This window comes from Pteropus vampyrus, unplaced genomic scaffold, assembly GCF_000151845.1.
Source record: "Pteropus vampyrus isolate Shadow unplaced genomic scaffold, Pvam_2.0 Scaffold23, whole genome shotgun sequence".
NCBI classification, from domain to species: Eukaryota; Metazoa; Chordata; class Mammalia; order Chiroptera; family Pteropodidae; genus Pteropus; species Pteropus vampyrus.
In genome coordinates, this window is record NW_011888804.1 from 10749374 (window position 1) to 10776346 (window position 26973).

General features: G+C 53.3%; 1 protein-coding gene across 1 annotated transcript; it reads right to left on the reverse strand.

The window, feature by feature from the left end:
• On the reverse strand, positions 1-26127 carry PPM1F (protein phosphatase, Mg2+/Mn2+ dependent 1F). The gene is made up of 8 exons (XM_011355956.2): positions 25976-26127; positions 19807-20054; positions 14637-14779; positions 10052-10254; positions 9253-9441; positions 7374-7517; positions 5480-5573; positions 1-4109 (listed from the first exon to the last, which is right to left on the reverse strand). The coding sequence occupies exons 2-8, from the start codon at positions 20001-20003 to the stop codon at positions 3730-3732; spliced, it is 1350 nt and encodes a 449-aa protein (XP_011354258.1). The 5' UTR covers positions 20004-20054; positions 25976-26127; the 3' UTR covers positions 1-3729.
• Between the last annotated feature and the right edge of the window lie 846 nt (positions 26128-26973).

Below are 26973 nucleotides of genomic sequence, written 5' to 3' on the forward strand. Positions count from 1 at the left end.
ACAGGTTTCAAAACTCAGGATTTATTGACACTTGAGCATAAAGGCCCTGGGAGGAGAACGCCTTTCTGGCCTTTCACCCTAGGACTTGTCCCTACAGACATGGAAAAACAGCCATCCTGTCTTGGAACAAGACCCCCCATCACAGAACATCACTCCCAGGAACCCCACTGAGAAGTACACAGATAAACCCTTGGCAAGGCCAGCACGGCATGTGAATGGCAAGCTTGGCAAATTTGGCAAAGCTGTGGAGCCTTGGAAAAGTGCAAGCCCCTGGGGCTGCTCCCTTTGGACAACGGCCAGAATCAAATCAAAAGAGCTTATTTTACACAGACCCACCTGGTTTCAGTTTAGCTGGGACGGGGGCCAGGCTTATGAGCTGTCAGAACTGTGCCCTTGGCCCCAGGAATACTGCTGAAGTAGCTGGGGAAGGAGTGAGGCCAGGGACTACGTGCTGGCCTGGGGAGGGTGGAAGGGGACAGGACTGCTGCCAAAGGCAGGGCTGGTCCAAAGCTGACCCAGGACCTCAGAGAGCCTGTGCTCCTCTCTGGGGCCCACCCCTATTGCTCTCTCCCCAAAACACAGCCATTTCCTAGTCCTGGATGCTGAGGATGGGCTGTGTCAGGAGCCCATGCATTCATTCACCTCCAGGATTTCAGCGGGTTGGGATCTTGACTAACCACCCCAGCTGTGCCAGCCCCTCTTCCAGTGGCTGCCTGCGCCTCTCCCACCCCTGCTGGCTGGGTATCAGCCCTACCTGTAAAAGCAGGGTTGGATTTCTCCAGCTTTTGTATTCCATATAAGGCGCTAGCATTAGTAGCTTGATTCTTTTCCAACCCACTTAATTTTAAGAATAGACACTAATAATACTTAATCACCCCTCCCCGTTGGTGGTGCGGGATGAGCCCGCAGCACTGGTAGCATCACCCCAGGACGTGGCTGGGTTTGCCCCAAGTGACCTCTGCACCTCCAGATTTCCAGAAGCTACTACACAGACTCAGTGCAACCCTGTGCCCTACAAAGTGGAAAATGAGGCACAGGGAGGGATGACAACTTACTCAGCTCACTAATGAGCTAGTGGCAGACCTGGGACTCGAGAAGGGGACTGAGGTGTCCAGACCAGCGTCCCAGCTAGGGGCCCTGTTGGGACTGTGGCCTGAAAAGGACATGGACCAGAATGCTGGGAGGCTGAAGACTGCCCAAGGCTCTCAGTGCAGCCAAGTCAGGATGGAAGAGACTGACTCTGTGCCTTGGTGCTTACACAGGCTGGACCCAGTGCAGCAGGAGAACAAAGGTTCCCTCAGCTGCCAGGGTCACACCAGACAGCAAAGGCCTCTGCTGTGGAGGGGGAGGGGGCTTTGACCTTGGCTAGGGGTGGGGGAGATGCCAAGACAAACCTGGAGAGATATCCTGGTGGAGCCTTGGGCCGGGGCATGAATCAGGTCACCAAGTGGTGTGATCCAGACTCCACAAGGTGAAGCTCCTCTCTTGGTAGCAATCAACAGAATAAGATTAGCAAAGAAAAGAGAAAAACAGAAGCCTGTTGCTCCCTCCCTCCACTAAGGTCATACCCATGGTAGAGAAGGGCGGGGCCGATGAGAAGGGCCTCTGGCCCCCAGAAGGCAGCAGGGCCTTGAAGTGAAATGGGGTAACACCTGGACGTGTTGGCTGCCAAACATTCTCTAAATTACAGTGACCATGTTTAAGATGCTTTTTATCATGAGGTCTTGAGAAAGGCATTGACCACATGGCCTCAGCATCTTCATCCTGCTGTGGGAGTGGGGTTAATGTGGAGCCTACAAGTGGTGGCCCATGGTTCCCTCCCTTCCTGCTGGACAGCCCACCAGCCTCAGGAGAGGTGGATTTTACCAGCCACTCCTTTCCCGGGGCTCCTCTCAGTGCCACTGGGATCAGGGGGCTCCCTGTGCAGGCTTTCCTGGGGCCCTGCTATTGTGGGTGGACTCTGAATGTCTCCGTAGGACCTCCTGGCCTCAGGGACCTTGCACTAAGCTTCCTCCCACTGCCCAGCCCCACACCCCCAGACATTATCCTGCAGCCACTCCCTTCTCAGACCTGCCAGCCTCTGCCTACAGCAACATTGCCCACCACTGCGAGCCCCGGGGCTCCTACCAGAGACCTGACCTACCCCAGGGCTTAACTTCTACCTAGAGCCCTTGTCTAGCCAACTCCACATGGGATTTTTATCTGCCCCACTTGATATGAGCAAATGAAGTCACCTGAGCTTCACCTTCCCAAGGCAGGAGGGGACACAAGCTCTTTCACAAGCTTTCAGGCTAGGGGCAGAACGAGGCATCAGAGGCCGCCAGCCATGGGCAGAAAGAGGGGCTGCAGCCCAGTGGGTGGGAGAGACTCCCCGTCGCATCCCCGCTGCCTCCAAACAGACCCACAAGCTACACTGGGCTTGCCAGAGCCTCTTATGTGTTTCCCGATGAAACCAATTCAACTACCAACACACAAGACATTCTGGAACATTCTAAACAGCAGCAAGGACCTGTCTGCTCACAGAGCTTGGGCCCTCGCCCTGGGGTCCAGCCAGATACCAAGCAGCAGGGTCAAGGTGGGTGGCAAGGCGGCAGGTGCCACAGTCACCCTGAGCTCCGAGAGCCCTGAGGTCGGGCCGCACAGCACAGTCCATGCTCTCAGGGGCCACTCTGCTAACTGTCAGCAGCGCATCACAAAGAGACAAAAAATACTCTTCTAGGAAGAATTCTAGCCGGAGTCATGCCACTGCAACAAAATAAATCTTGCTTTTGTGAAAACTTAAACATGCCTATTAGAACCCATTATATGCCTGGCTGATCTAGCCTTCTCTAAAGCTGTGTAAGGCACTTGAATGGCTTATTAACACTACCTGAAAAGGTTTTTATTTCAATCTTAAGGAAAAAAAACTTAGTAATACTGCAAAAGAAGTTTCCCATTAAAAAAAAAATCAATACTTAAGTCTTCTAAGAAATAAAATAAATGCTAAGCTCTGCTTAAGTTATATGACACAACAGGTCACCTTGGCACTGACAGAACAAAGACAAAACCTGAAATACTGCTTCTGAATTAGACTTTTCCCTGGGAAAAAAAAAAGACCACAAACAAAAGACAAGCGTGGTGCCTCTGAGCTTCCTCTCCCTGGGTACTTGGGGGACAAGGGTCCAGGGAGGCCAGGGCCACACGTGTCACAGCTGCCATGAAGCAGGCAGGTGACCTCTGCGGGCCAGATCTCAGATTCTCTCTCCTCTATGGGAAGTGGACTCAGCCAGCCAGGCCCCTTGAGGCACATCTGTGGCTAAGAGCCCTCCCAGATGTGGCCTGTGAGGAATAGATGAGAAACCTGTGCTGGGTGCCCAGGACGTGCCTGCAAATGCCGTGGCTCCTAAGTCTGTCCTGCTGCCCCATGCACATGGCCACCATCTTTGGTCTGGCTATAGCCAGTGCCCGTGGGAGCAAGAGCCAGTCCAGTTTCCAAGTCATCTTCTCTTTGGTGAGGCTTCCTTCAGAGCACCCAGCTATCCGAACTGCCTGTTACAGGCAAAGTGTGGCACCCACTGCCCAATGTAGTTCTGCAGCCACCAGGGTGGGCTGACGTAAGCAGCACAAGGCGCTCAGGGGTCCCAGGGGAAAGTGCTGCTCGGGCTGCACCTGCCTGCCCACCGCTGCCTGTCAGGTCCTAAGGCATCTGAAGGGGAGGGTCGCAGGGTGGGGGCCGGGGGCCTAGACCTCCTAGCTTCTCCGTGGAGTTTGGTTCATTGGCTCTGAGAGGTCAGAGGGCAAGCCTCGGCTTCTCTCATCTACTGGGGAGTCCCCTGCTCCCTGGGCCCCACTCTCCAGCAGCTGTTGGGGATCCCTGAGGAAGACTACCATGACTGTGATGTTGTCATGGGAGCCTCGCTCCCGGGCTGCAGCCACCAGCAACTCGGCGACGTGCAGCCCACTGCCCTGCTGCCTGACCAGGTGGCTCTGGACAAGGCCAGCCACTTCCTGGTGGGGGACAACATCGAAGAAACCATCACAGGCCAGCAGCAGGTAGTCCTCGGAGCCGGTCAGCTCCCGGGAGGCTGAGTCTGCCTCCCCAGACACGTAGGGCTTCTGGAAGACATCCCCTGGGCACAGGAAAGAAGTGTCTGGTGTTAGAGGATCGTTCTGTCTGCTGTTCTGTCCCATCCCATCCCATCAGGCCCAGGCTCACTGAGGCCACCCTCCTCCAACACCTGTGCTCACAGGCGAGGACACAGTGTAAAAAGATAACTTCACATGGAGGGTGAGGTGACAGGTTCATTTTGGTGTTCTTGAGGACAGAATCAAAATCTAGCAGGGCCAGAGCTCAGCTCCACAAAGTCGTTTTCTTATTCCCTGTGGAGCAGGGCCCAGAGTGAGCGGCCCAGGACACTGCATGGGCTGTGGCCCTGGGCCTGGCCCTCCTGGGCTCCTGATGGCTCCCCTTGGACACCTGAGAGGCACTCAACTAAGCGTGTCCAAATGCTCACTTTTTCTCTATCACACCTGCTCTCCCAGTCTCCCTATCATGGAAACCGGCACCATAATCCCCAGGTCCTTATGCCCAAACCTGGGGGTCCCCTCTAATTCTCTCGCACGTCCCACAACCAATCTGTTAGCGAGTCCTATTTGCTTTACCTTCAAAATGCAGCTAGAACCCACCTCCCCTTCTTGTTTCCACAGCTCACACCTCACCCAGAACCCACAGAGCTTCCAGCTGGTCCCCCTTCTTCTGCGTTTACCCTGACAGCCACTTCTCCACGAGGCGTGAACTAGACCACGTCATCTATTACACAGAACCACCCAGAGCTCCTCACTCCTTGGGAGGGAGCCTGGCCCCCTGGCCTCCACGCCCTGGGGTGTCCAGAGACAGAACAGCAGAGACCACAAGGAGAAGGGCTATAAGGAAGGCAGCACGTTTGGCGAGAGGGACAGATGTTTCAGGAGGCTGGAGGGACTGATGCCCCTGCAGGAAGTGAGCGATTTCTAAGTACTTGGAGGGGAGGTGTGGCTGCTGAACCCCAGACTGAGGCTTGGGATGCTGAGAAAATAGGACAGGGTGTGGGGAGTGTGTCGGGGGGTGGCTTTTACTTCAGATTTTAAGACAGAACAATAATCATCAACACGACGGGGTAGGGGGAAATAAACTTCACGTATGGAATATTTAAAAATTATCTTCCAGGTAGCCAAGCGTTTCCTACTTTTCTGAGGAAGTGTTTCAACAATTAGATAATGACATAACTTAAACTGAAATTATTTGTGTGAGATGGAAGTTTCTCAGGCGTCTGTGGCTGTACTCTCTAAAGTCCCCAGTCCCTCCACAGTCTGACTGATAACACAACCCTACAGACCACAGGTACCTTTTCAGCACATGATACTGCTGTTCCCAACAGCTGAGTGAGCCTGTGGGCCTTGAGGGGTCCAGAGGCCTTGGCCTTGGGCAGCCTTTCTTTCTTGCCCTACCCACCACCCTTACCTATGGCTCTGGAGACAGCTAGGGTCCCGTTGACTCTCCAGCAGTCCATATGAGACACGAAGCCACCCAGCGCTTCAATGCGCTCCTTCTCGTCCTGTGGGAAACAGCCAGAGTAGGGGCCTGGGCACACTGGTGGGGCAGGGTGACCAGTGCTGCCACTTGGGTAGAGACAAGCTGGTTTCCGAGACAACACTGGGAGCCACAGTTCTTGAATGATGCTTAAATGAGGCATCGGTAACGGAGCGAGAAATTATTTATAATTTCCTAATTGTATTTCATTTGCAAGAAGGGCTAAATAGGTTATGGTGCAAATACAGACAGGTTGCCTACAGCCACCAACCAACAGCCAGTCCCTGAGTAGCATCTCAGGATCAGGGAGATGCTCACGAGGCAGCAGAAAGAGCACAAGCCCTAGATAGATGGCAGGACCCTCAGCTGCCTCACATTTCACACAAGATACTGTCCCTTCCTTCTAAGCTGCTGCTGGGACAATGAGACCAAGCGAGTGCTACATGTGGCCACCTGGCAGGACTGGATGAAACCTGAATCAGGCCTTGGATGAGCCCTGTGCCCCTGCGTCCTCGTTCTTTTCCTCCACCCAGGAACCACCCGGCTCCCCAGAGGACTGTGGTGCTCCAGGCCTGAGAGGACAGGACAGAGGCCCAGTCCAGCCATGAGTCCTAAAAATCTCTTTGGTCCTATACATTCCCCTAAAGGAGAGGTTTCCAGCCACGAGTCCACTGCCTGAAGGGTGACAACAACAGCCCTGCTATTTCACAGATGATGAGCCTGAGGCTTAGCAGGGGTGGAGCCAGGACGCTGTCATTCTTGGCTGTTATGCCATCAGTGCCTGATACTTTCTGCCGTGTTTTCTAGAAGCCACAAAAGCAGGCAGTTCCAAACAATTACATAAAACCAACACTTCCACATGGAAAAGCCCATAAAGACAAAAGAGAATTTGCAAATCACAGGGAGCCAAGCTTCCTAACAGTATATAAGATGCCTATAGACTGATAAGAAAAATAGCAACAGCTTAGGAGAAAAATGGGCAAAGGACAGGATTGGAGTGTTCTCAGGAAGGGGGACAAATGAGCTTTAGCTTTTGAAAAAATGCTCAAGCTTGCTCTGTAAGAGAAATGCGAATTGAACCAAGGCCTTCTCACCTCTCAGAGAGCAGGGCCCCCGCATGACCTGAGGGGACAGTTTGGCAAAGCTATGCACCCTGACCAGCTTTCGCACTTCTAGGAGTGTGCCCCAGTGTTTCAACGATACCTGACCCTGAACAATGAAATGCCGAACTAAGTTATTTATTGCTATCTTGTTTTTAGTGCCAAAAAGACTGAAAAGATCTCAGCAGAGAGACAGGAATAATGGAACTCCATCAGCCCTGCAGGAGATAGACTGGACGCTTCTGTGAGATGTGGTCCAGGGAGGAATGTCATCCTCCTGTCCAGGTCAGTACCCCGAGGATCAGACAGGCGAGTGACCTCAGGGTCCCAACGTAGCCTCCACCCAATGAAGCCCCAAGCCTCCTTCCTCCGGGCCCAGTGTCACCTCCTCCATGCAGCCCTCCTCCCCCACAGCCCAGGTGTTCGGCTGCTCCTTGCTGTGGGCAGGACAGGACCCTGAATGTTGACCCCATTTACTGAATTTACTTGGGACCTCTGGCTGTTAATATCCCAAACATTAGGGGACTCTCTAGCCACTTGAGTCAGGCAAGGGAGCCCCCTCTGTGGAGGAGCACCAGAAGTTTCCTGGAAGATGGTCCAAGGCCCCTATTACTTCCTAATTCGCCCCAGCAACCCCAGCCAGGACTCTCTGACCATCCACTTCCCTGATGGGCCCAGCATGATTGGGCCTGGGATGTCCCCTGTGGGCAGAGGGAGCCCCTTACCTGTCGCTCAGGTTTGTGAGGCTCCATCAGCTTCACCACCTGCCCCTGCTGCACCAGGATGACCTGGGAGTCCCCGAGCCAGGCGATGTGCAGCGTCTTTCCCGCGATGAGCGCGCACACACCTGTGCTGCCACTCTGCAGCCGCTGCAGGGAGAGAAGACCGCGAGGGTGAGGGTGAGGGTGGGCGCCTGCCCCACAGGCACACACGATCCAGACTGAACAACTGCTGGCAAAGCGCTCAGCCAGAAAAAGGAACGGACTGCTGATGCACATCGGGCCCTGTGAATGTCACAGGATTATGCTACGTGGAAAGAGAGCACGTCCTGTGTGAGCCCATTTATATGAAACTGGAAAACGCACACGCAATCGTCTGTTGTGTCAGAAAGCAGACAAGTGGTTGTCTGGGAGGCAGGTGGGCAGGAGGACGGGACGACAGGGCAGAAGAAACTTCTGGGGGTGATGAATATGTCTGTTGTTGTGAGAGTTTCACAGGTGTAGACATGTCCAAACCTATCAAACAGTACACTTTAAATATGTGCAATTAATTATGTGTCAGTTATATCTCAATAAAGCTGTTTAAAAATAATACCAAACTAAACACCTGCCCCAGAGAATCGTTTCTCGTCTCTGAGAGGCAGCCCTGAGCTTGGAGACCTTTTTTATCTCCTCGGGGTGACAGTGGCCAGGAGGGCTGAAGCATGTCAGCTTTTCACTGGTTCCCACCTTATAGTTTTAGATGCTGTATGGTTTCCTGTTAAGTCCAGCGTTGCCGATTTGCGTTGAGTGCTCAGAGCGTCTGATGACAGTGTAGCCCTCACCCCAAGTCTCCTCACCAGCCATGTTGCCTGGTGCATGTCTTTTACTCTCTGAGCCTCAGTTTCCCAATGTATAAAATGGACACAAACTTAGTATCTAGCCCGCAGGGCTGTGGGAGGACCCATTGAAGAGAACACAGGTGAAGTTCAGTGGAGGAAGGTTCTTACGGGGGGCGAGGGGTACATTCACCCTTCTTTCAGGAACAGATGCCTCCTCCCTCTGTGGCTCTGACTCCCAGTGAACACCAGCACCTGCTGAGACCCTGCCCAGGAGAGCAAGGGCAAATGGGGCTGTGTACTGATCATGAGTTTTCTTTTCTGTATTTATGATGTTTTGACAAATTGGGGGCCTTGCTAATCCTAGAAAGAATGCCCCTCCCCCTCCCCCAGGGCCAGTTAATTCCTAAAGAGAGCAAACATCTCCCCTACGAGCACCTTTCATGCACAAGCTAGCTGGTCAGGAGCCCATGTTCTTGACCATCTCCAGTGCTCCCCCTGGACTGGATGGCTGGGGATCACCCCTGTAGCTCAGAGCCCATAGAGGTGATTCTCACCATCCAATCCTAAATTTGCTGTGACTTGCTGGTCCTGCCTCACCCGCGCCTTCCTGTGGAGGCCACAGTGAACGCTCTGGCCATGGCTTCCTCTCTCCCTCTGCCTCCTGAGGGACCTGGTGCTTCCCTGTGTGGCTCTGCTTGGGAACTATAAGTAATAAACTCCTTTTTCAGGGTGGCTGTCTCTGCATCTGTCATCCTACCATGCTTGACTAAAACAAAACCCTGGGCACATCTTAACACAGTCTGCCCCCTCCTGTGAGGCCTGCACACCCTCTGCTACAGGGCAGGTCCATGCTGCTGCAGGACCAGGCATGCTGGATCAGGGGCGAGATTTATGCTGCTTCCATTTAAATGAGAAACAAGCCCCCTTTGTAAGAATGAAATGACATGACTGCCAGCAGCCTTTAGTGAAGACCTTCTGATACTACCAACCACTTCAATTTCTATCCTTCTGCTAATGGTTCCTGGCCCCCAAACTGCACGGGAGGCCTGTGTGCAGGTTCTCACCTCTCGCTTGGCTTTCCAGAGGAACATCTCATCGGTGCGCCGGAAGGCTTCTCTTAGGGCTCCCGCGGGGTCTGTGGGCAGCTCTGGCTGGCGGGCAGTGTTGGCGTGTACGTGCACAGCGGCATACCTCGCAGCGTCCACACCTCCATGACCGTCGAACACGGCAAAGTAGGCGCGGTCCACAGCGTCCTGGTGGGGAATGCAGTGGGGGTCACCGCCCTGCTGGTCTCATGCCTGACAGAGGCTGTGAACCGGCCAGAGGCTCTTGTCTGTGGGTGGAGCCCGGGGGCTGACTAGAAGGGTCAGGAAGGGTCTGGAAGATTCAGCATGGCCTTCCCCATCAGACGACCTTCTGTTTCACCTTCTTTACTGAGTTGCTGGAGTCAGAAGATGAGGAAGATGTATCAGGTGGCTCCCAGTACTTGAGACAGAGCAGGGCTCAGCAGTCATGACTCCGCCTGAACGTGGTGCCCGGGGCCTCTGCTTACTACAGACTTGGGGAAACCATCCCTTGCCCCAGTCCCTCAGCTGGAAGAGGAGGCGGCTAGTGGCTGCCCTGGTCTAGAAACACAAGGACAATGAGTTGGGCCTCCTAAACCTCTGGGAAGGAAGTGCTTTGAGAGCTGTCCAGCACCTCGGCCTTCAGACAGCAGCTATAGGCATCACCCCTATTTTGGCTCTGGCTGAAAGCTCTGCTTGGCACCCAGGGTAACCCCCACCATTTGTGCAAGCCCTCCTAGGCTGTCCTGATTGGGGACACTGGCTTCATGCCCCGGGAACGGGGAGGTGGAGCACTCACGGACAAGCCGAAGAGCTGGTTGAAGGTGGGAAGGCACACGTGCCGGTCCTCCATCTTGCGGCGAGTGTTCCGGATGGCGTGGATGGAGACCAGCCACTGCCGCTGTGGCACTCGGGCAGCCAAGGGCACCTGCTTCTGCCACTGGCTGCACACTTCCCAGAGCTGGTTAAAGAAGCTCCGCGCCAGGCCCTTGGCATCCAGCACTGCTGGGCAAGATCGAGGGCTGTTAGGGAAGCACCAATGCCAGCCAGCTGACGCTCCGCTCGCTCTCCCTGTCCCCACTTCCTGTGGCCTCTGCAGCTCTCCAGACGGTCCCATCACAGGCCTGCACAGGCGCCATCAGCCCGTCACTCCCCGGGGCACACCGGCCTAATAAACTATGTGTGACAGGCTGTGTCATCAGCTTGAGAAATGTCCAGTTTGGCAATATGAACCAGGGACCTCCACTCACGGCAGCCCACCCCAAAGAAAGAGCTGGAAATGTAAAGATGATTTGAGGACAAACTACAGAATCACTTATAATTATGCAGTAATTAGAAATAATACATATCCATAATACAGTAAATTATGGTCTATTCTCTTGATGAAGAATTAAGCTGCTATTAAAATCATTTTCGGAACTTAACATGTAACTGTCATATAGCCTGGCAACTGCATCCCCAGGCATGGGAATTCAGACTACGTTCATATAAAAACCTGTGCCAGAATGCTCACGGTAGCTTAATCTGTAATAGACGAAAACCAGAATTGGCCCAGACATCCTTCAACACACAAACAGTTAAACAAACATGGGTACATTGTGCCATAAACATCACTTAGCAAGAGAAAGGAAGTATCTACTGACACGTGCAGAAATCTGGTGAATCTCCAGGGAATTACGCTGAGTGGAAAAAGCTAATCTCCAAAAGTTACATGCTGTGTGATTCCATTTATGTGCATTCTTGAAATGACAAAATTATAGAAATAGAGATTAGTGGTTGTCAGGGGTTGGGGGTGGTGCTGGAGTGGCCATACAGAGGAACATGAGGGAACCTTGTGGGATGAAATGGCTCTGTATCTTGGCTATGTCAGGATCTTGGTTGTGATATTTCACTATAGTTTCGTAAGGGAATTGGTTTAAAAATGCCCGGGATTCTGATGTGTTATAATAACTGTATGTGAGGCTATGGTTCTCTCAAAATAGAGTTTAATTAAGAAAACTAAAGGGTAAAACAGAAATGATCTTTTACAGAGTTGGCAAGCACGTGAAACACTTATGTCATGATATTAAGGAAAAACACTGATATTAAAAAAAAAAATGTCATGAAAAAAGGAGGATGGAAATTCCACATATGGTTTAATCAGGAGTACATGATAAAGCTTTCAACCACCTGGACCCAGGAAATAAAAGGCAGGGAAGGCATGAAACCACAATGTCAGCAGTGGGTGTTTACAGGTGGTGGTTTATAGGTGATGTTTTTTTCTCAAGTATACTTTTTTAGTGCTTTCCTAATTTTCTATTATAAGTGTTAGTCCCAGGTGATGGTTTTAAAATACATCCATAAATTCTTTGATACTTCTCCTTTCAAGGGCGGGAGCTCAATTCCCTCCCCTGTCTGTGCAACTTAGTAGCCTTAGTAACCTGCTTCTGATAAACAGAATAAAATGGAAGTGACCATGAGTGGCTTCAGACACTAGGTCCTAAGAGGTGCTGTGGCTTCTACCTTATGTGCTCTCTGTCTTTCTCACTGTCTCTCTCTCTCCCTCTGAATCACTGGCTCTGAGGGATGCCAGTTACCATGCCATGCTCAAGCAGCCTGGGGAGAGTCCACATGGTGCTCAAGCAGCCTGGGGAGAGTCCACATGGTGCTCAAGCAGCCTGGGGAGAGTCCACATGGTGTGGAACTGAGGCCTCTTGCCAACAGCCATGCGATTGAACCATCTTGGAAGTGGAGCCTCTGCCCCCCTGGCCTTTGTCTGACCTCATGAGAGACCCTGGGCCAGAACCGCCAGCTCAGCTGCTCCCAAATTCCAGACTCACAGAAACTGTGGGATAATAAATGTTTACTGTTTTAAGCCACTAAAATTCAGGGCAATTTACTATGCAGCAATAGGTAATACCACCCAACAACATGGATTTTAAAAGAAAAACTGAAAACCTACCTAAACCTGGCTCTAAAGAAAAGATTAATGAAGAACTGGTCCCAAGGAAACCTCTGAGGCTGCACCTCAGAGACTCAGTTCATTTCGATGCACAAACCCCTCCCGGGACCCCTGCTGGCCCAGGTGCAGAAGGCAGGTACAGGCTGGTCACCTAAAAGTGGGGCCCCAGGGCAAATAACTGGAAACAGAACAGACTCAGAAGTGTCAGAGGCCACACTCGAAGGGCTTGGGGAGTTGGAGAAGGAAGAGCTCCTTTGTCTGTAAGCACAAGTGGCCCTGGAAAGACACGTCCGAGGGCATTCACGCATCAAGGTGGGGTGTCTAGAATTGGCTGCTGCTATCACATCCAGGATTCAGTGGCCCTTCAGACATTTGGCAAGAACTGGGTTTTATCTGGCCTGAAACACCCAGGGAAGCACATGGCACCATTTACTCTCTTGCCTTAAGAGAGTATTGTTTTTGTCAATGTGTTTAAACTTGAATCTCGGCTCCAGCAAAGGGCAATTACCAGTGAGAATAAGCTGTGGGAGGATCACCTGGCCCACACACTCTTGATACAACTCATATGACACGCCTGCTTTCCTGGCACCCACGGAAACTGCTCACTGGTCGGGGAGCTGCCGGGTGGCATAGAGGTCTTAGTCACATCTCTGCCCTTGGGCAGTGATTCTCATAACACCAACAGATGGCCCTTACTACGCTCCGCTCCCATGACAGGGGCGAACTGAACCAGGCTGGGAGCCCGGGCCTGCACGGAGGACAGGGGCAGGCTGCGACTTTCTCTTGCCTGGGTCTTTCCCTTCTCAGCAGGGAGCCAAGTGGAGGGCTCTGCCACTGTCATTTGCTGCACTGCTTCTTCCCGCCAGCAGGTGGCGCCAATCTCCTGTTGGGAAGGCAGGCCAGGTGGGGCTAGTGGGCACTTCCTTGGCAGGGCTGCCAGCCTGTGGGTTTTGCAGAGGACAATGGCTGCCTGTCACTGAGCCCCTGTCTCCTGCACCTCCCAGGCTTTGGGGACATGAGGCTGTGTTGGGATGGAACGCAGGCAGGGAACTGGGGAAAAGGGCAGGGGCCGGGAACCTCCTGCAAGGAGAGGCTGCATGTTTTTCTTCTCTTCTCCCCACCTGTTTCTCACTTTACCCTCAATGCTTGCACTAATGCTGAGACAGTCAGATAAAACAGGCATACCTCATTTATTATGTTTTGATTTATTGTGCTTGACAGATGTGTTTTCTTACAAACCGAAGGCAAGACTCCTCCCAGCCGCCCCCCCACCCCCTGCAAAAAGATTACCACTTGCTTTACTAGGTGGCCTGGAACCAAACCTACAATACTCTGAGGTATGCCTGTAATTAAGGGACATGAGGGAGGTGTTAGGGAACACTAAGGTGGAAATGATATGTAATATATAAATGAACTAAATCAACAAATTGTACACCTTTAACTTACACAATATCACGTCAATTATATCTCAATTAAAAAATAAGAATAAAGTAATGTAGTCAGAAAGAAAATCGCAAAGGCAGGAGAATCTGCTGAGGCTCCCAGGACCCATTCTGCCCTCTGCATCCTGACTGACCTGCAGCCCCGCCTGTGGCCTGGGCAGCACCTTTCACCAGAGAACATGGAGCGAATGAACGCCAGCTGCCAGCCTGGGCCCACTGCACACTCTGCCATGGGCCACGGCCGAGAGGCTGTTGCTCACTGTAGCTCTGGGATGATACGAACCGACGCTTGGGTGAAATATGATAGAAAGGAATTACTAGGAAAGTGAAAGGAAGACATACAAAATAAGAGACCTGCCTTTTTAGGGTGAGGCTCACTCCCTGTTTCTGGGTTTCTCTGGTGGCACAGCTTGGGACCACTCTGCTGTCCCAGGAGCATATTGCGTGCCCAAGCTCTCATGGACACTACTGAGTCTCCACCTGACGGGGTCGGGTCAGCCCAGGCCAAGGGCTGAGCTCTCACATTTTCTACCAGCTGGACATCAAGGCCACCTCTGGGAACTCATCCCATATCACTCTCCCAACTCCCACTTCACTACAGGGTGATATCACCATGGGGTGATGTCAGTTGAGGCAGAAGAGCAAGAGTGAGGCTGAGAGCACCTTGGTGTCCTACCGTGTAAAATGAAATGCACGTTATTCATTCCCCGGCTGTTCTGAAGCCCAGTGGGCAGCTGCTGTGCTCCCCCTGCTGCCTTCCTGCTGCGAGCGCTTTCTCCGCATCCTGGTCCTGCCACCCTGTCAAGAGCATGTGCGCCCGGCACTGCCCCTTCGCAGCCACATGCTGCCATAACCATCCTTCCACCAGCAAAATGGGAAAGGAGGTGGAGGCCAGGTGAGCCCTGCCTTCTCCCACACTGGCGCTCCCTAGCAACCTGTCCCTTGTCTGGCTGCCAAGTCTGTCACCTACTAAGTCTGGGGCCCAGAGAGGGAGAACTCACGGGTCACGGGGGTCTTCTCCTCCTCTTCCTCGTTGTCCTCCACCTCCTGCCTGGGCAGCTTCCTGAACTCAGAAAGGTCTGTCTGCAGCAGCTGGGAAACTGCTTCATGAGCCAGAGATGAAGCAAGTGGTGGCAGAGCGTTCCTGGGACAGGAACAAGAAATGAATTGGGGACAGCTCCTCAGCAGAAGCGCCTTGCACCTGCCCAAACCCTCCAGAGGGAGACTTCAGGCCCCCTTCCACCTAGGCAGGCCCGTCTGGAGGTAGTGATGACTGCTCACACCCTAACATGGGGCCATGATGAGTCAGGTCCTTGAGGAGCTGGCCTCTGGTCCTTGAGGAGCTGGACAAATGTCTACACAACGACATTTACTGGGGCCTACACTGCACCAGACGTGGGCTGGGGCTGGTGGGGAGGGGGTGTCACAGGTATGTGAGCTATGGCCAGACAAGCTGCCAAGTGCCCAGCCTGATGACAGCACCTGGTCACCAACACTGGCTGGGGACCCCTGGGTGTTGGGGAGTCTTATGGGTTGAATTGTGTCCTCTACAAATTCATATGTTGAAGTTCTAACCTCCAATGCTTCAGATGTGACCTTATTTGAAAACAGAGTGGTTGCAGATTTAATTAGTTAAAAATTGGTCACTCTGGAGTAGGTTGGTCCCCTAATCCAATAACACTGGTGTCCTTATTGAAAGGGGGAATACAGACACAGACACACACAGAAGGAACGAGTGATGACAGATGAAGGCAGAGGCTGGAGTAATGAGCCTATAAGCTAAAGACACCAGCAACCACCAGAGGGAAGCAGCCCTTCTGATACCTTAATCTCAGACTGCCAGCTTCCAGAACTCTGAGACAATACATTTCTGTTGTTTAAGGTACCCAGCCTGTCACAGCCCCCTCAAGAAACAAATCTAGGGAGCAAAGGACCTCTGGGCTACATCTGGAAGGCTGGGCTGTGCAGGGCCAATGGGGACTCTGGTCTATTGGGACAGCTGATGTAAAGGGATGCTGGGGGGAGGGTGACAAGTGTCAGGGCAATGGGGAGCCATGCCCCTGGTGTATTCTGAAGAGGGATGTGACATGATGGGATCAGTCTCTCTCTGGCTTCACCATGGAGAGTGGACAAAAGGTTAAATGCTATGGGGAGGCCAAAGCCTGGAGGTGGATAGGAGGGGACAGAGAAGGTGCTGGGCAGGGGACTGAATGGTCCACGGTGAGTCTCAGGTTCTGCTTAGGTCTAAAGGCCTGGGGCCAATGGGTGTGTGGTCTGGATTGAAGATGGGGCCTAGAATGAATGGGGGTGGGGCCTACAGCCCAGGGGTCAGCAGTGACGGAAGAAGTGAGATGACTGCAGAAGTGGCCGCTCAGGGCCGGGGAGGAACGATTCCAGGAAGTGAGATTCGAAGGTCATAGCCGCCCAGAACAGAGCTGGGGTCGGCATGGGCAGGAGTGGGAAAGCAAATGGAGCGAGGGAACAGGAACTTTGAAGGCAGGAGAAGAGGGGTGAAGGGTAGCTCCCAAGAAGGGGATGGAGAAAGTGAGGCCAGGGGGAAGAACTAGTGGAAATTCTGCCACACATGCATTTTGCCATGGGCTCCCAGGCCTGCCTGCCCAGTCCCCAACCTTGGGGCCGGCTCCTGTACCATGTCCCTAGGAAGCCCTCCCTGGCTCCCCCAGACATAGGGGTCACCCCTCTTGGTGCCCCTACAGCTTCTAGGATGCATTCTGACCCCATAATCTGCCTTCCCACCAGTGGGAGATCTCCTCGCAGTATTCATCCACATGTGATTTTCCCTGAAGGCGGGCGCCAAGGCCCAGGGCCGGCAAGTCTGTGCTTCTCTGCTGGGCTGACACATTCGGCTTCACCCTGAGGGAAAGTACCTCCCACCAGCCTGGCGGATGATGGGTCACGGCCCTTTGGGGCTGAGCATTTGTGGTATGTCGATAGACGGATCTTAGGAATCTACTAGGATGAATGAGAGGGTGACTCAGGGGAGAAGCCTCTGGACCTGCCTTTGAAAAACAACCAGCCAAGACATGAGAAATGAGTTCCTCTGTCATTTGGGGATATCCTGCCAACTGCTGAGTTTTCCTTTGTCACAGCAGGGAGAAGGGGCGCCTGTTCTCCTTAATCCCAGTGGTGAGGTTGCGCTGTGGTTTCCTGCAGGCCCTCTGAAACCCTGCTGCTGAGGCCACTGAGGGCAGGAAGGCAGCTTCCGGCTGCAGGGACCCACACAATGCCTGGCTGTGGGCCACAGGCATGCTTCCTGGACGCCCTTCCCGCCTCACCCAGGGTTCCCACCTGACACACCCTCAAGGTACTCAGGACCTGCATCATTGGGGCTCCTAACATGACCAGAAGACGCTGCAATGAATGAGAAAAGGTGTGTGTATAAGACACAGGGACCCGAGAAACACTCCAGTCCCATCCACCTCAGGGCTTTCCAAGGAGTTTCCAGTTAAGTAGCAGAGATGAAAATACACATAAAAACATAGCGTAAGGTGTACACTGCTTGGGGACCATAGATGTGACACGGAACTGCTAACAACAAGGAGGAAGACAGGACATAAATCATCATACCCTTGAACTCAGCGATCTGACTTCTGGACGGCCTCGTAAAAGGTACCATTTATAATCTGACAAAACTCCATGGACCAATATGCTCTGCACCCCTTACACCCGAGAGCCCTCAAGCTTGAGCTCCAGGGATGTGCACCCACCTGGTGGGAACCTGCGTGGGGCGCTTTCAACAGTCAGTTACGGTGCAGACAACGTGTGAACAACTGCGTCTACATAGAAAAGAACTACTAAAAAAGGATAAAAATAACTAAAAATAGGTCCATTAAGATGGCTGGAAAATGTAAAACTTTAAACACATTACATTTTAAAGTGCTTTAAGGTGGGTTCATGGCAGTGGGCGGGGCTGAGGTGGCTGGCGGGAAGCTCTGCAGAGGCCTGCATTGCCCCCTCCAGCCTCAGGCCAGGGGGCTATGAACCCTGGCCTCTCCTATCACTAATGGTCTCAGGCTTGCTCTGTCATCCTGCTAATTCAGGTGGGGTGCCCAATTAACAGCTGAGCCAGGGCCTTGCAGAGCTCCGCTCCACCTCAAACAAGTCCTGCTTTTCCCTACTTTAGCTTGAGACACCTGCCCTCCCCCATAAAACTCCCTCCCCCAAGGCCCTGCGCCCCACAGATTCTTCCAACTGACCCCTGACTTCTCCAGCTCAGGTTCCCCTAGGCAGGAAGGCAGTCACCTACTCCTACCTGGCCACCCTCCTCTCTACCACCCCCTCCCACTTCCACTGCTGTGAAGCAAAACCAGCCCCACTGTCCTGGAGCCCTCCCCCAACCTGGGGACTGACCCTCAAGCTGGTGCCCCTCACAGACCCCAAGCTGTGGCTTGTCCCTCCTCTGATGCTGTGCCGCTTGCCCAGAGGCCTGATTAACCTGGGGCTCTGCTGTCACCCAGGCCAGCTTTCCCACCTCGGTCCCCAGCTCTTCCTCTCTGTCCCATGGATACATCATCCTTTGCATGGCAGTGTGCTGGGGGTCCTTTCGCTTTTCTTAAGCCCTGGGCGGCAGGGGTGCCAACCTTCCTGGGCCTGCCTTTCCTCTCATAGTCCCTGAGCCCCCACAGAAGCCCAGTGGCTGCTGGGAGGATGGACCCGGCAACGTCGTGCCCCTCAACTTCCTTTCTCCCCTGAGTGTGGCCTCTATACCTGGCCAGTTCTCTCTCCTCCCATCCTTCGTGCTCTAGGTTAAGGGAGGCAGAACTCTGAGAGCCCTCCCTCATCCTCTCCTTCTGCACCCCTCAGCACCCATCCAGCATCCCTGACATGGCATCATCAGGCCACAGGCCCACTCTGCCCCACCTGTCTCTAAAATATTTCCTCAAAGCCAAACAAACCCCCTCTACACATGCCACACCCTGAGAGACACAGACACTAGGCATTTCCTCCCGAGCGCTGTGGGGCCATGGGGGATGCTGGGGTGGACATGGCCCTGGAGCAGGCCCACAATCAGCAGCCTTTGTGCTCAGTGACACAGGCTCCCACACTGCAGCTGCGCATGCAAGAGTCGGTGACTCTGCTGGGGCCTCGGGGTTCTTCCAAGCAGGCCCTCGGTGGATATGTGGGAATGGAGCTGACCTACTGCAAAGGAAGCACACTGAGACCAGGGCTGTCTGATTTTAGGGGTGATGCGGTGACTAGGAACCATGGGCGTGGCCCCAGCCCACATGCTATGAGCCTCCTCAGGTGGGCTACTGGCAGGCACAAACTTTCTATCTCCCTCAAAACCTGCTAAGTTGGTTGTGTCCCCTCTCTGTGCCTCCACTTCTTTATCTGTGAAACAAGGAAAATACCATCACCTCTTAGGTCGTGGAGGCCAGGGGCAGTGGCGGGGACAGCACGGCCTGCATACTAGGCACGTAGCCAGGCTCTGCCCTGCCCCAGCGTTGAGGCCTTGGCCAGTCTCCTAACCCCTTGGCTTCTGCCTCCCATGTGTGAAACGAGACAGAAATGGGACCTTCTGCTAAGCGCCTATCATAGGTTGAATTATGTTCCTCCAAAAGATACGCTGAAGTCCTAACCTGTAGTGGCTCAGAATGTGACCTTATTTGGTATAAAATGAATTCATAGTGTAACAGGGTGGGACCCATATCCAATAGGACCGGCATCCTTACAAGAAGAGAAGAGACACAGAGGGAAGAAACGCCACGTGAAGAAAGACAACGGGAGATGTGAAGAAAAACAGTGGGAGGACGCCATGTGACAAGGAAGGCCAGATTGGAGGGGTGCGTCTCCAGGCCCAGGCACACTAAGGACTGCTGACGATACCAGAAGCTGAGAGAAGGGCCTGGAACAGATTCTCCTCGATAGCCTTTGTCTGAGAGCACGGCCCTGCTGACACATTGATCTCCGACTTCCAGCCTCCAGAGCTGAGACAATACAATTCTGTTGCCCTAAGCCACCCAGCCTGTGGTGCTTTGTTACAGCTGCTCTGGGAAACAAACAGCACTGTCACAGGGATTCATGCAGGGAATATAACCAGCACAGGGCAGGATGTGTTAAGGGTCGCCAGAGTCAAGGCTGGCATGTAGCCCATGACGTGCCCCTTACTTCCGTCCCATGCTGTCCCCTCTCAGTGGGTGCATGGCCTACCTGCTGCTCAGGAAGCCCATCGCCAGCTCGATCAGCTCGCCCTCTACTTCCTCTTGGCTCAGCACTGTCCCTGGGACCTTCCACGGCAAAGGGCTCTCCGGGTTCAGCGGGGCTGGGAAGTCGTGGAGGAGGGCATCCAGGAAGCCGGGGGTCTCCTCTGCCATCTGGCTGCTCTGCTGTGGGGCTCTAGAGGCCATGCCCAGAGCATCCCGGGGGGCCTGCTGCCGGGGCTCCAGTCAGGCTTCACTCTGGAGAGAGACGTGAGGGTTAGCAAAAACATAGGGCGCTCAGTGCCCTTCTCTGGGGTCACTGCACCCTCGCCCTGCAGTGCTAAGTGTCCAGTGCCCTGCTCTCTCCTGCACCTCCGAGCTTCACACGGCAGGTGCTGAACCAAGCCTAGGGCTCAAGGCAGATGGACAGGATCGCCTGGCCTAATACACAGTTTGTTGTTCAGGGGGCCCCTGAATTGGGAGGGACAACCCTGATGTCTCAATGCAGGTCTGAGAGGGGACACAAAGGAGCCTAGAGAAGCCACTTCAAGAGACAGAGCCGGGGCAGTTGCTGCACAGATGTCCTGAAGGAGAAGGAAGGCATGTGCCTGGCAGAGATGGTTGGAGTGGCCAGAAGCAGGCAGGAGAGGGACCCCAGGACCAGGCCACTGGGGTAGGTAAATGTGGCAGGTGACCTGGGACCTGGGCAGCTAGGAGGGAGGAAGTGATGCCACCAGGTCTGTGAGCCTTGAAGTGGTACCCAGAGGGGAGAAGGGACACCTATTGGGGGAAGGAAGAGAAGGGCCTGGACGGGACAGCACCAGGGCCCACATGCAGTGCCCTGGGCTGTTTGGAGACTGACCAGAGGGGGAGCGGGAAGGTCTCCCTAGAGGCTGTGGGGTGCCCCAGGGTGTGGGCAGGAGGGAAGAGAGGGTTAACCCAAGACAGTCAGAGGCATCTGAAACATAGTCAAGCCTCTCCGACAGGAGTCCAGGGCCTCCTAAGGCCTGACTGGAGGAGAGGCGCTGTGGACGCACAGGTCACCAACCCTACTGCCCAGCATTGAGGGCTCTTCCTCCCTACAACCTTAGGGAGGTGGAGGGCTTAGTAGCTGCCAGGCCCTGTGCATTACCCGAAACACCCCTGGGAGCCATGATGAGCTCCCATTTTGCAGATGGGAACATTGAGGACTGGAGAAGGGCAGTCCTCTGCCTGAAAATGGACTTTGGAGGGACTTTGGAGCCCAAGCTTGTCATCTCCTTTTCTTTACCCAACTCCTCTTACGCCTGGAAAGTGTCACTCACCCCCATCCTATAACCCAAGGTGGGCCTCCGGCTCCTCTCCCGCAGCTCAGGACCACTGAGGTACTGCCAGCCCACCCTCTCTGCCTCACACCCATCCCCTTTTCCCCAGCCTGCTCACCTCTTCTGTTCATGTACTAGTGAAGGCCCCATCTATCAGACACCTTGATGGTCCCAAGGGCCCACTGGGCTCCGGCCTCCCACTCATAGCCCTCCAGACCCAAACGGTCCCATAGCGACTTCCTTCTATCACCCTAAGAGTTAGCCTCTGCCCCCACCCTCCCCCAATCCCATTCGGGGGCTGTAGCCCTGCCCTCTCCAGGCCCCACTTTCTACACACACACCTGAGTATGTCACCTCCCCACCACCTGCTCAGCACCGGCCCCTTGTTCTTGCCCCTTTCTCTCTTACTCTCCATAGCATCCGGGCTGGGAAACCTTCTTCGGGAATGAATCCCACAAGCTTATCCCCCAGGGAAAGAGACAGTGTTCCTTGATGGTAACACATTGACTTGAGTGTCCAAACAGCACCCCAAGTTCTAGGAAGAGAATCTGGGGAGCAGTTCATAGACCATCTCCTTCCCGAAGCCTTCCAGGTTCTGACGAGTGAATGGAGAAGGCAGGAGCACAGGAATCATCAGTCTTAGAATATTTACAGGCCACATCTGCAAATTTTACCAAAAGGCAGCTGTGGGCAGGAGTTCGAAGCTGGAGGATGAAGGCAGCTCACAGCCCACTGAAGAACACAGCTGGGGGAAGAGCTGTCTTTATCAAGAACTAACTTAGTACAAGACCTCTGGAAGAATAAGAAAATAGGAAAATAGAAGGCGATACGGAGGTAGAGGGGAGAGGGAGAGTTAAATGTCTAATCAGCAAAGGATTCAGAGGGCAAAGGGCAAATGGTGGTCAATTAGAAAAAGAAAACACACAAAACCGCGCTCTTCTTCCAGAGGCAGGAATTGAAAGTTAATTTTTAAAGCAGACATGCAGAAATAATCTGGAAACGGGGTCGGTCCCTTGTGATGGTAGGTTACGGAACAGACTTAGTTCGTTGTTATCTTTTCATTTACTCATCACTAGAAGTAAACACCATGCGGCTCCGGTTACAAAGGCAAACAGGTAAACAAGTCAAGAATGTAAAATAAAGAAGGGAGACCAGAATGTGAGCAGGATGGACAACTGCACTCTAACCACCAGGGTGAGACTGTGAAATGGGGTGATCAAGAAAGGCTGGGAACCCCATGGGGGTGGTGAGGATCAGCTGGGGCAGAGGCCAGCCAGGCCACACCAGCTCCTGAAGATACAAGAATCAAGCCAATGAAAACAACAAGACAGTGAGAATTTCCCAGCAGGCCTGGACACCCTTGAGCAGAGAAAGAGGCCTCCTCTGCTTTCCCCTCCTCTGCATTCAAACGCTCAGGCCCCCTGTTGCTTACAGGAGAGAAATGTGAGTAATGCAGAGCTGCCCCAAGCAACGGTGGGCGGCCTCAGGGTTGGGGAATGCTGAGCCCAGAAACAGATACTCCTACAGGCATTGAAATCTCGGCCTCATGTACATGAGTGGTTAGGATCCGATGAGAGAACAGTGTACTCCCTGAACGCCCCAGAATATATAGGAGGGCCCCAGTTTGAGAACCCTGGCCAGAGTTCAAGGTCCTTCACTTTCAACATCAATTGCTAATGGTGGCGCTATTGGACATTTTGGAATGCAGGAGCCTTCTTCTTGCCTCCCGGCCTTGGGGTGCTATTTCCTGTGCCTGGGATCTGTTACCCTGGGGGTTGGGGGATCCTCCTCTCTGCACTGCAGACCCAGTCTCTGCTATGCCCCTGGTCACCAAGCAGTGGTCATGTGCCCTATGCCCACTGGCCCAAGCCCAGGGTCTGGCAGCCTGCAACGTACGCTGAGGGGGTCTGGGGGGTGAGGCAGCACAGGTGTGACAGCGCTCTTGCACAGGCTCAGCTTGCATCCTGGGGTGTGGGCTGGCTTACTCTCAGGGCCCGTGCCAGCCGCCCTCCTTCGCTAGACCAGCCGGTGGCCCAGAGCCACCCTGTGTGCTGAGGACCAGCTGGGCTTGTTTCTGCATTACCTAGAGGAGGCGAGGGGTGAGGAGAGGAACCATGTCATGGCTTCCGTTCTCTGAGGCCTAGCTAGTTTATGACATACGAGTAATTTCCTTCCCTGCCCTTCCTTTTTTCAACAAACTCCCAACTCTGTGATGGAGCCACACGGATATGAGCAAGACAATCCTTACTCTCAGAAGCCTGGGCCTAGAGATAAAGGTACAAAGACTGAGGGAGGAAGGAATCCTAACGCAAAGAGGGGCCCAGAGGCGGCCCTGGGAGTGTCAGGAGGGACAGGCGGCAATGCTGTGGCCCTGAGCTCTCACAGGGCTGACTGAGGCGTCTCAGAAGCAATGTGGTGGCCAGCAGGCGGGCAGCAGGACCCAGGGAGTGTGAGATGAGATGGAGCTGAGCCTAATGCAGGGGTGTACTGACTGGTGATGCTGGTAAAGGGCTTAAGAGGGACTTATGCATGAGTCTGTGCAAATAACCAAGGACCTGAGGGACAGCGGGCCCCAGCCCCCCTCGCTACCTGACTTGACCAGTCCGGCTAAACGTGGCCTCCACATCCTCTTGGCTCCTGGAATGAGCTGCTCATCAGCAGGCAGCCAAAGTGGCAGGAAAGATGGTGCTGCCAGCTAACATGCACCAGAGGCCCATGGGTGCCATCACCACTCTGAGCACTCTTCCTGGATCACCTCTTTTCACCTCCCCAAAACCTGTTGTTATCCTCACTTTACAGAGGGGGACTGCAGCATAAGGGCCAAGTAATTTGCCCACTGTCCCTCAGTGAGGTTCATGTCTGGCTCCTGTGATGGAAACCCGCTCACCCTGCATGAGTCACTAACCCTGGATTCCTCCTCTCTGTGCCCCCTGCCCTGGCACAGCCCCTCATCTCCGTGCCCTTGTGCCTTGCTTATGGCATTCCATTTTGCCTTGAAACCTCTCTGATCCAAGCTCTGCTAAAATTGTCACAGCTTTGGGGACCAGCTCTCGGCCTTCCATGGCTCTAGAGCACTTTTACTGATACCTGATTGGTAAAAAGTCCATTTTATTCCATTTAAAATATTTATGTTCCTCTAGTTTACCAGTTTTGACTCATAAGCTCAACTAACGCATATTTGTACAACTGCATTTTTCTAAGTCTGGACAAAATACTTGTTGAGTCCTGCTCACTTCAGATTTTGGGTGAAGAAAAAAAATAGCAATCTTTAGAAAAGGAAACTGTGTCATTATTACAAAAGTATTATATTAATTTTTTTTTCCTACAAATGGAGAATCTTAGTTATTTGTGAATAAGCACTGGAAAGAGTTTGTAAATCCATCCAGTTCTCTTTCTACATATGTATTTTTTTCTTTTAAAAAATGTATGGTAAAATATATGTAACATACAATTTATCATTCCACCCATTTTTAAGTGTACAGTTCTCTGGCATTAAGCACAGTCATATTGTTGTACAATCACCAGTTTTTGCAGGCTTGACTTTCTCACTAGATTATAAGTTCCCTGAGGTCAGGGAGCCTATCCCTGTCCTCACAGGTATAACACGGGCCTTTGTGCAAGGCAGCTGGCAAGTGTGATGGCAGAGGGAAGGGGCCAGCTTCCTCCCACCACCAGGACTGGACCTTGAACGAGGAAGCTAAGACACTCTGTGGAGCACACTGGACAGCAGAGAAAGGTTTTAAAGACAGGGTTGGCTTTAGGTGATATCTCAAAGGAATTCTGCAAATGCACTTGTGTGGAGGTTTTCAGCTTTCAAAGTGGTATTCCTTTTGTTTACCTCTCACTACTACGTGCTACTAGGTCACACTGCAGATGAAGAACTAGGCTTGGGGACAGTAAGCAACCTGCCTAACATCACAAAGGTAGGAAATGGCAAAGCCGGACTCAAACAGGATCTTGGGATGCCTTTGTCAGTTCTACCTCAGTTGCAGGACAAAAAGAGTGAAATCTGACAACAGGCTGGATATGAACATAAAGGCCAGAAGTGAGCTGGAGATGACCTCAGAGTGCAGATTTCAGAGTCTATCTCCCACCATGGGAGCATAGCTCAGCCCACAGAACTTGCCCCAGGGAATGCCATGAGGGCATGTCACCTAGGACATATGTCCGGCTGGGTGGAAAGCTTCAAGGGAGGAGTCCATCACCAGCCACCAGGCCCCACTATGTGCTAGGCCCTGCTTTAAAATCCCTACACTCAAGGTGCCATTTCTCTCTATTCCACAGAGGTTAAGGGTCTTGCCTGAGGTCGCACAGCTCAATCAAGCAAGTGGTGTAGCCCATGGCCTTCCTGCCTGAGGTTCTATCTCATATATGTCCTGCTAAAGCTGCTGCAGCCCAAGCACTTGCTTTAAAACTCTCACCTTAAGTATTCTTCAGGGTGGAAGCAGGCCATGGGGTGGGGGCACTCGGGCAGTCCTGCAAAGGCGCAGAGGCTGGTGGGGTAGGGGTCAGGCAGTGGGCCCTGCCAGCTGCCCCTGGGGATGGGATGGGGAGGGGCCAAACCTGGAGCAAATGGGGGCCCGTCACCCCTCAGTACCCTATTCCACTTCACAGAACCCTCGGTCCGCATCTGGCCTTGGCCGGGCCACACCCCCGCCGGGCCAACGGCCCCCTAGTTCTACACCCATGGCTCTCCAGCCCCCCAAATCCCAGTATCAGGTTCCTCATGTCCCTAGGTTCTCTCCCCGTTATTCGGCTCCCACTCGGCCCCCTTGAGTAGCCGCACCTCGGCCTCCCTGCCTCCTCAGCCCACATATTACACCCTCTCCGGATCCTCAGCGCCCCGTTTCACCCCTGCACACTTTGGGCCTTCACCTGAGCTTCACCCCGGCGCCGTCCGTTCTCCGGTCCCGCTGCTCGGGCTTCCTCACCACCAGGTCCCGGAGGGCCTCACCTGCCACTCTGCCGCTTGGCTCGGGGTGAGCGGCTCCTGGCCGGCCCCGCCCACTTCCCGTCCCCAGCCTCCGCGGGCTCCGCGCAGGCGCAGCCGGGCTCCCGTCGGGTGCGGTCGGGCTTCTGTTGCCCCCTGGCGGCCTCCCGACTGGTGACTGAGACTCTTTCACGTGGCGAAGAGAGCTGCGCTTAACCTGGAGGGTCACGGCTCACACGCGGCCTTCATCCTGGGTCTGGAGCCGCTCACCCGCGACTCGCTTCATTTCTCAGCCTCGGGTGGGTGGGTAGATGGGGGAAAGCAATCCCCCATCTAGCAGCGCCCAGAAATTAAGCAACTTGTGCAGTCAACTGTTAAATGGCAGAGCAGGGATGCACACCCAGAATGCCAAGGTCTCACCACCCATCAGGCAAGGAGGCACAGTGCCAGGGCCACCATACTTTTAGGGACTATATACTTACACAAATTTATTAATAGTCGTGAGTCCCCAAGGTCTCAATGGACTAAATTCAAGATGTCAGCAGGTGTGTTCCTTTCTGGGGCCTCTAGCAGGAATCTGTTCCCTTGTCTTTTCCAGGTTCTAAAGACTGCCCCACTCCTTGCTTGTGGCCCTTTCCATCTTCAAAGCCAGAAACATAAAGACTCTTGTGATGACATTGGATGATCCAGATAATTCAGGATAATCTCCATATTTTAAATTCAGATGATGAGCGATCTTAATTCCATCTGCAGCCCCGATTACCCTTTGCAAAGTAATCCAGTGTTGGCACAGGGGCCAGGAGGATGTAGACATCTTTGGTGACCATTTTTCTGCCACCATAGAGGCCCACAAAAATGTTTTCTTTTAATGTCAGAAAAAATAAATGAACTTTTAGGTCAAAGAAAATGTTTTCATGTATAATATTAGTATACTTATCTTTAT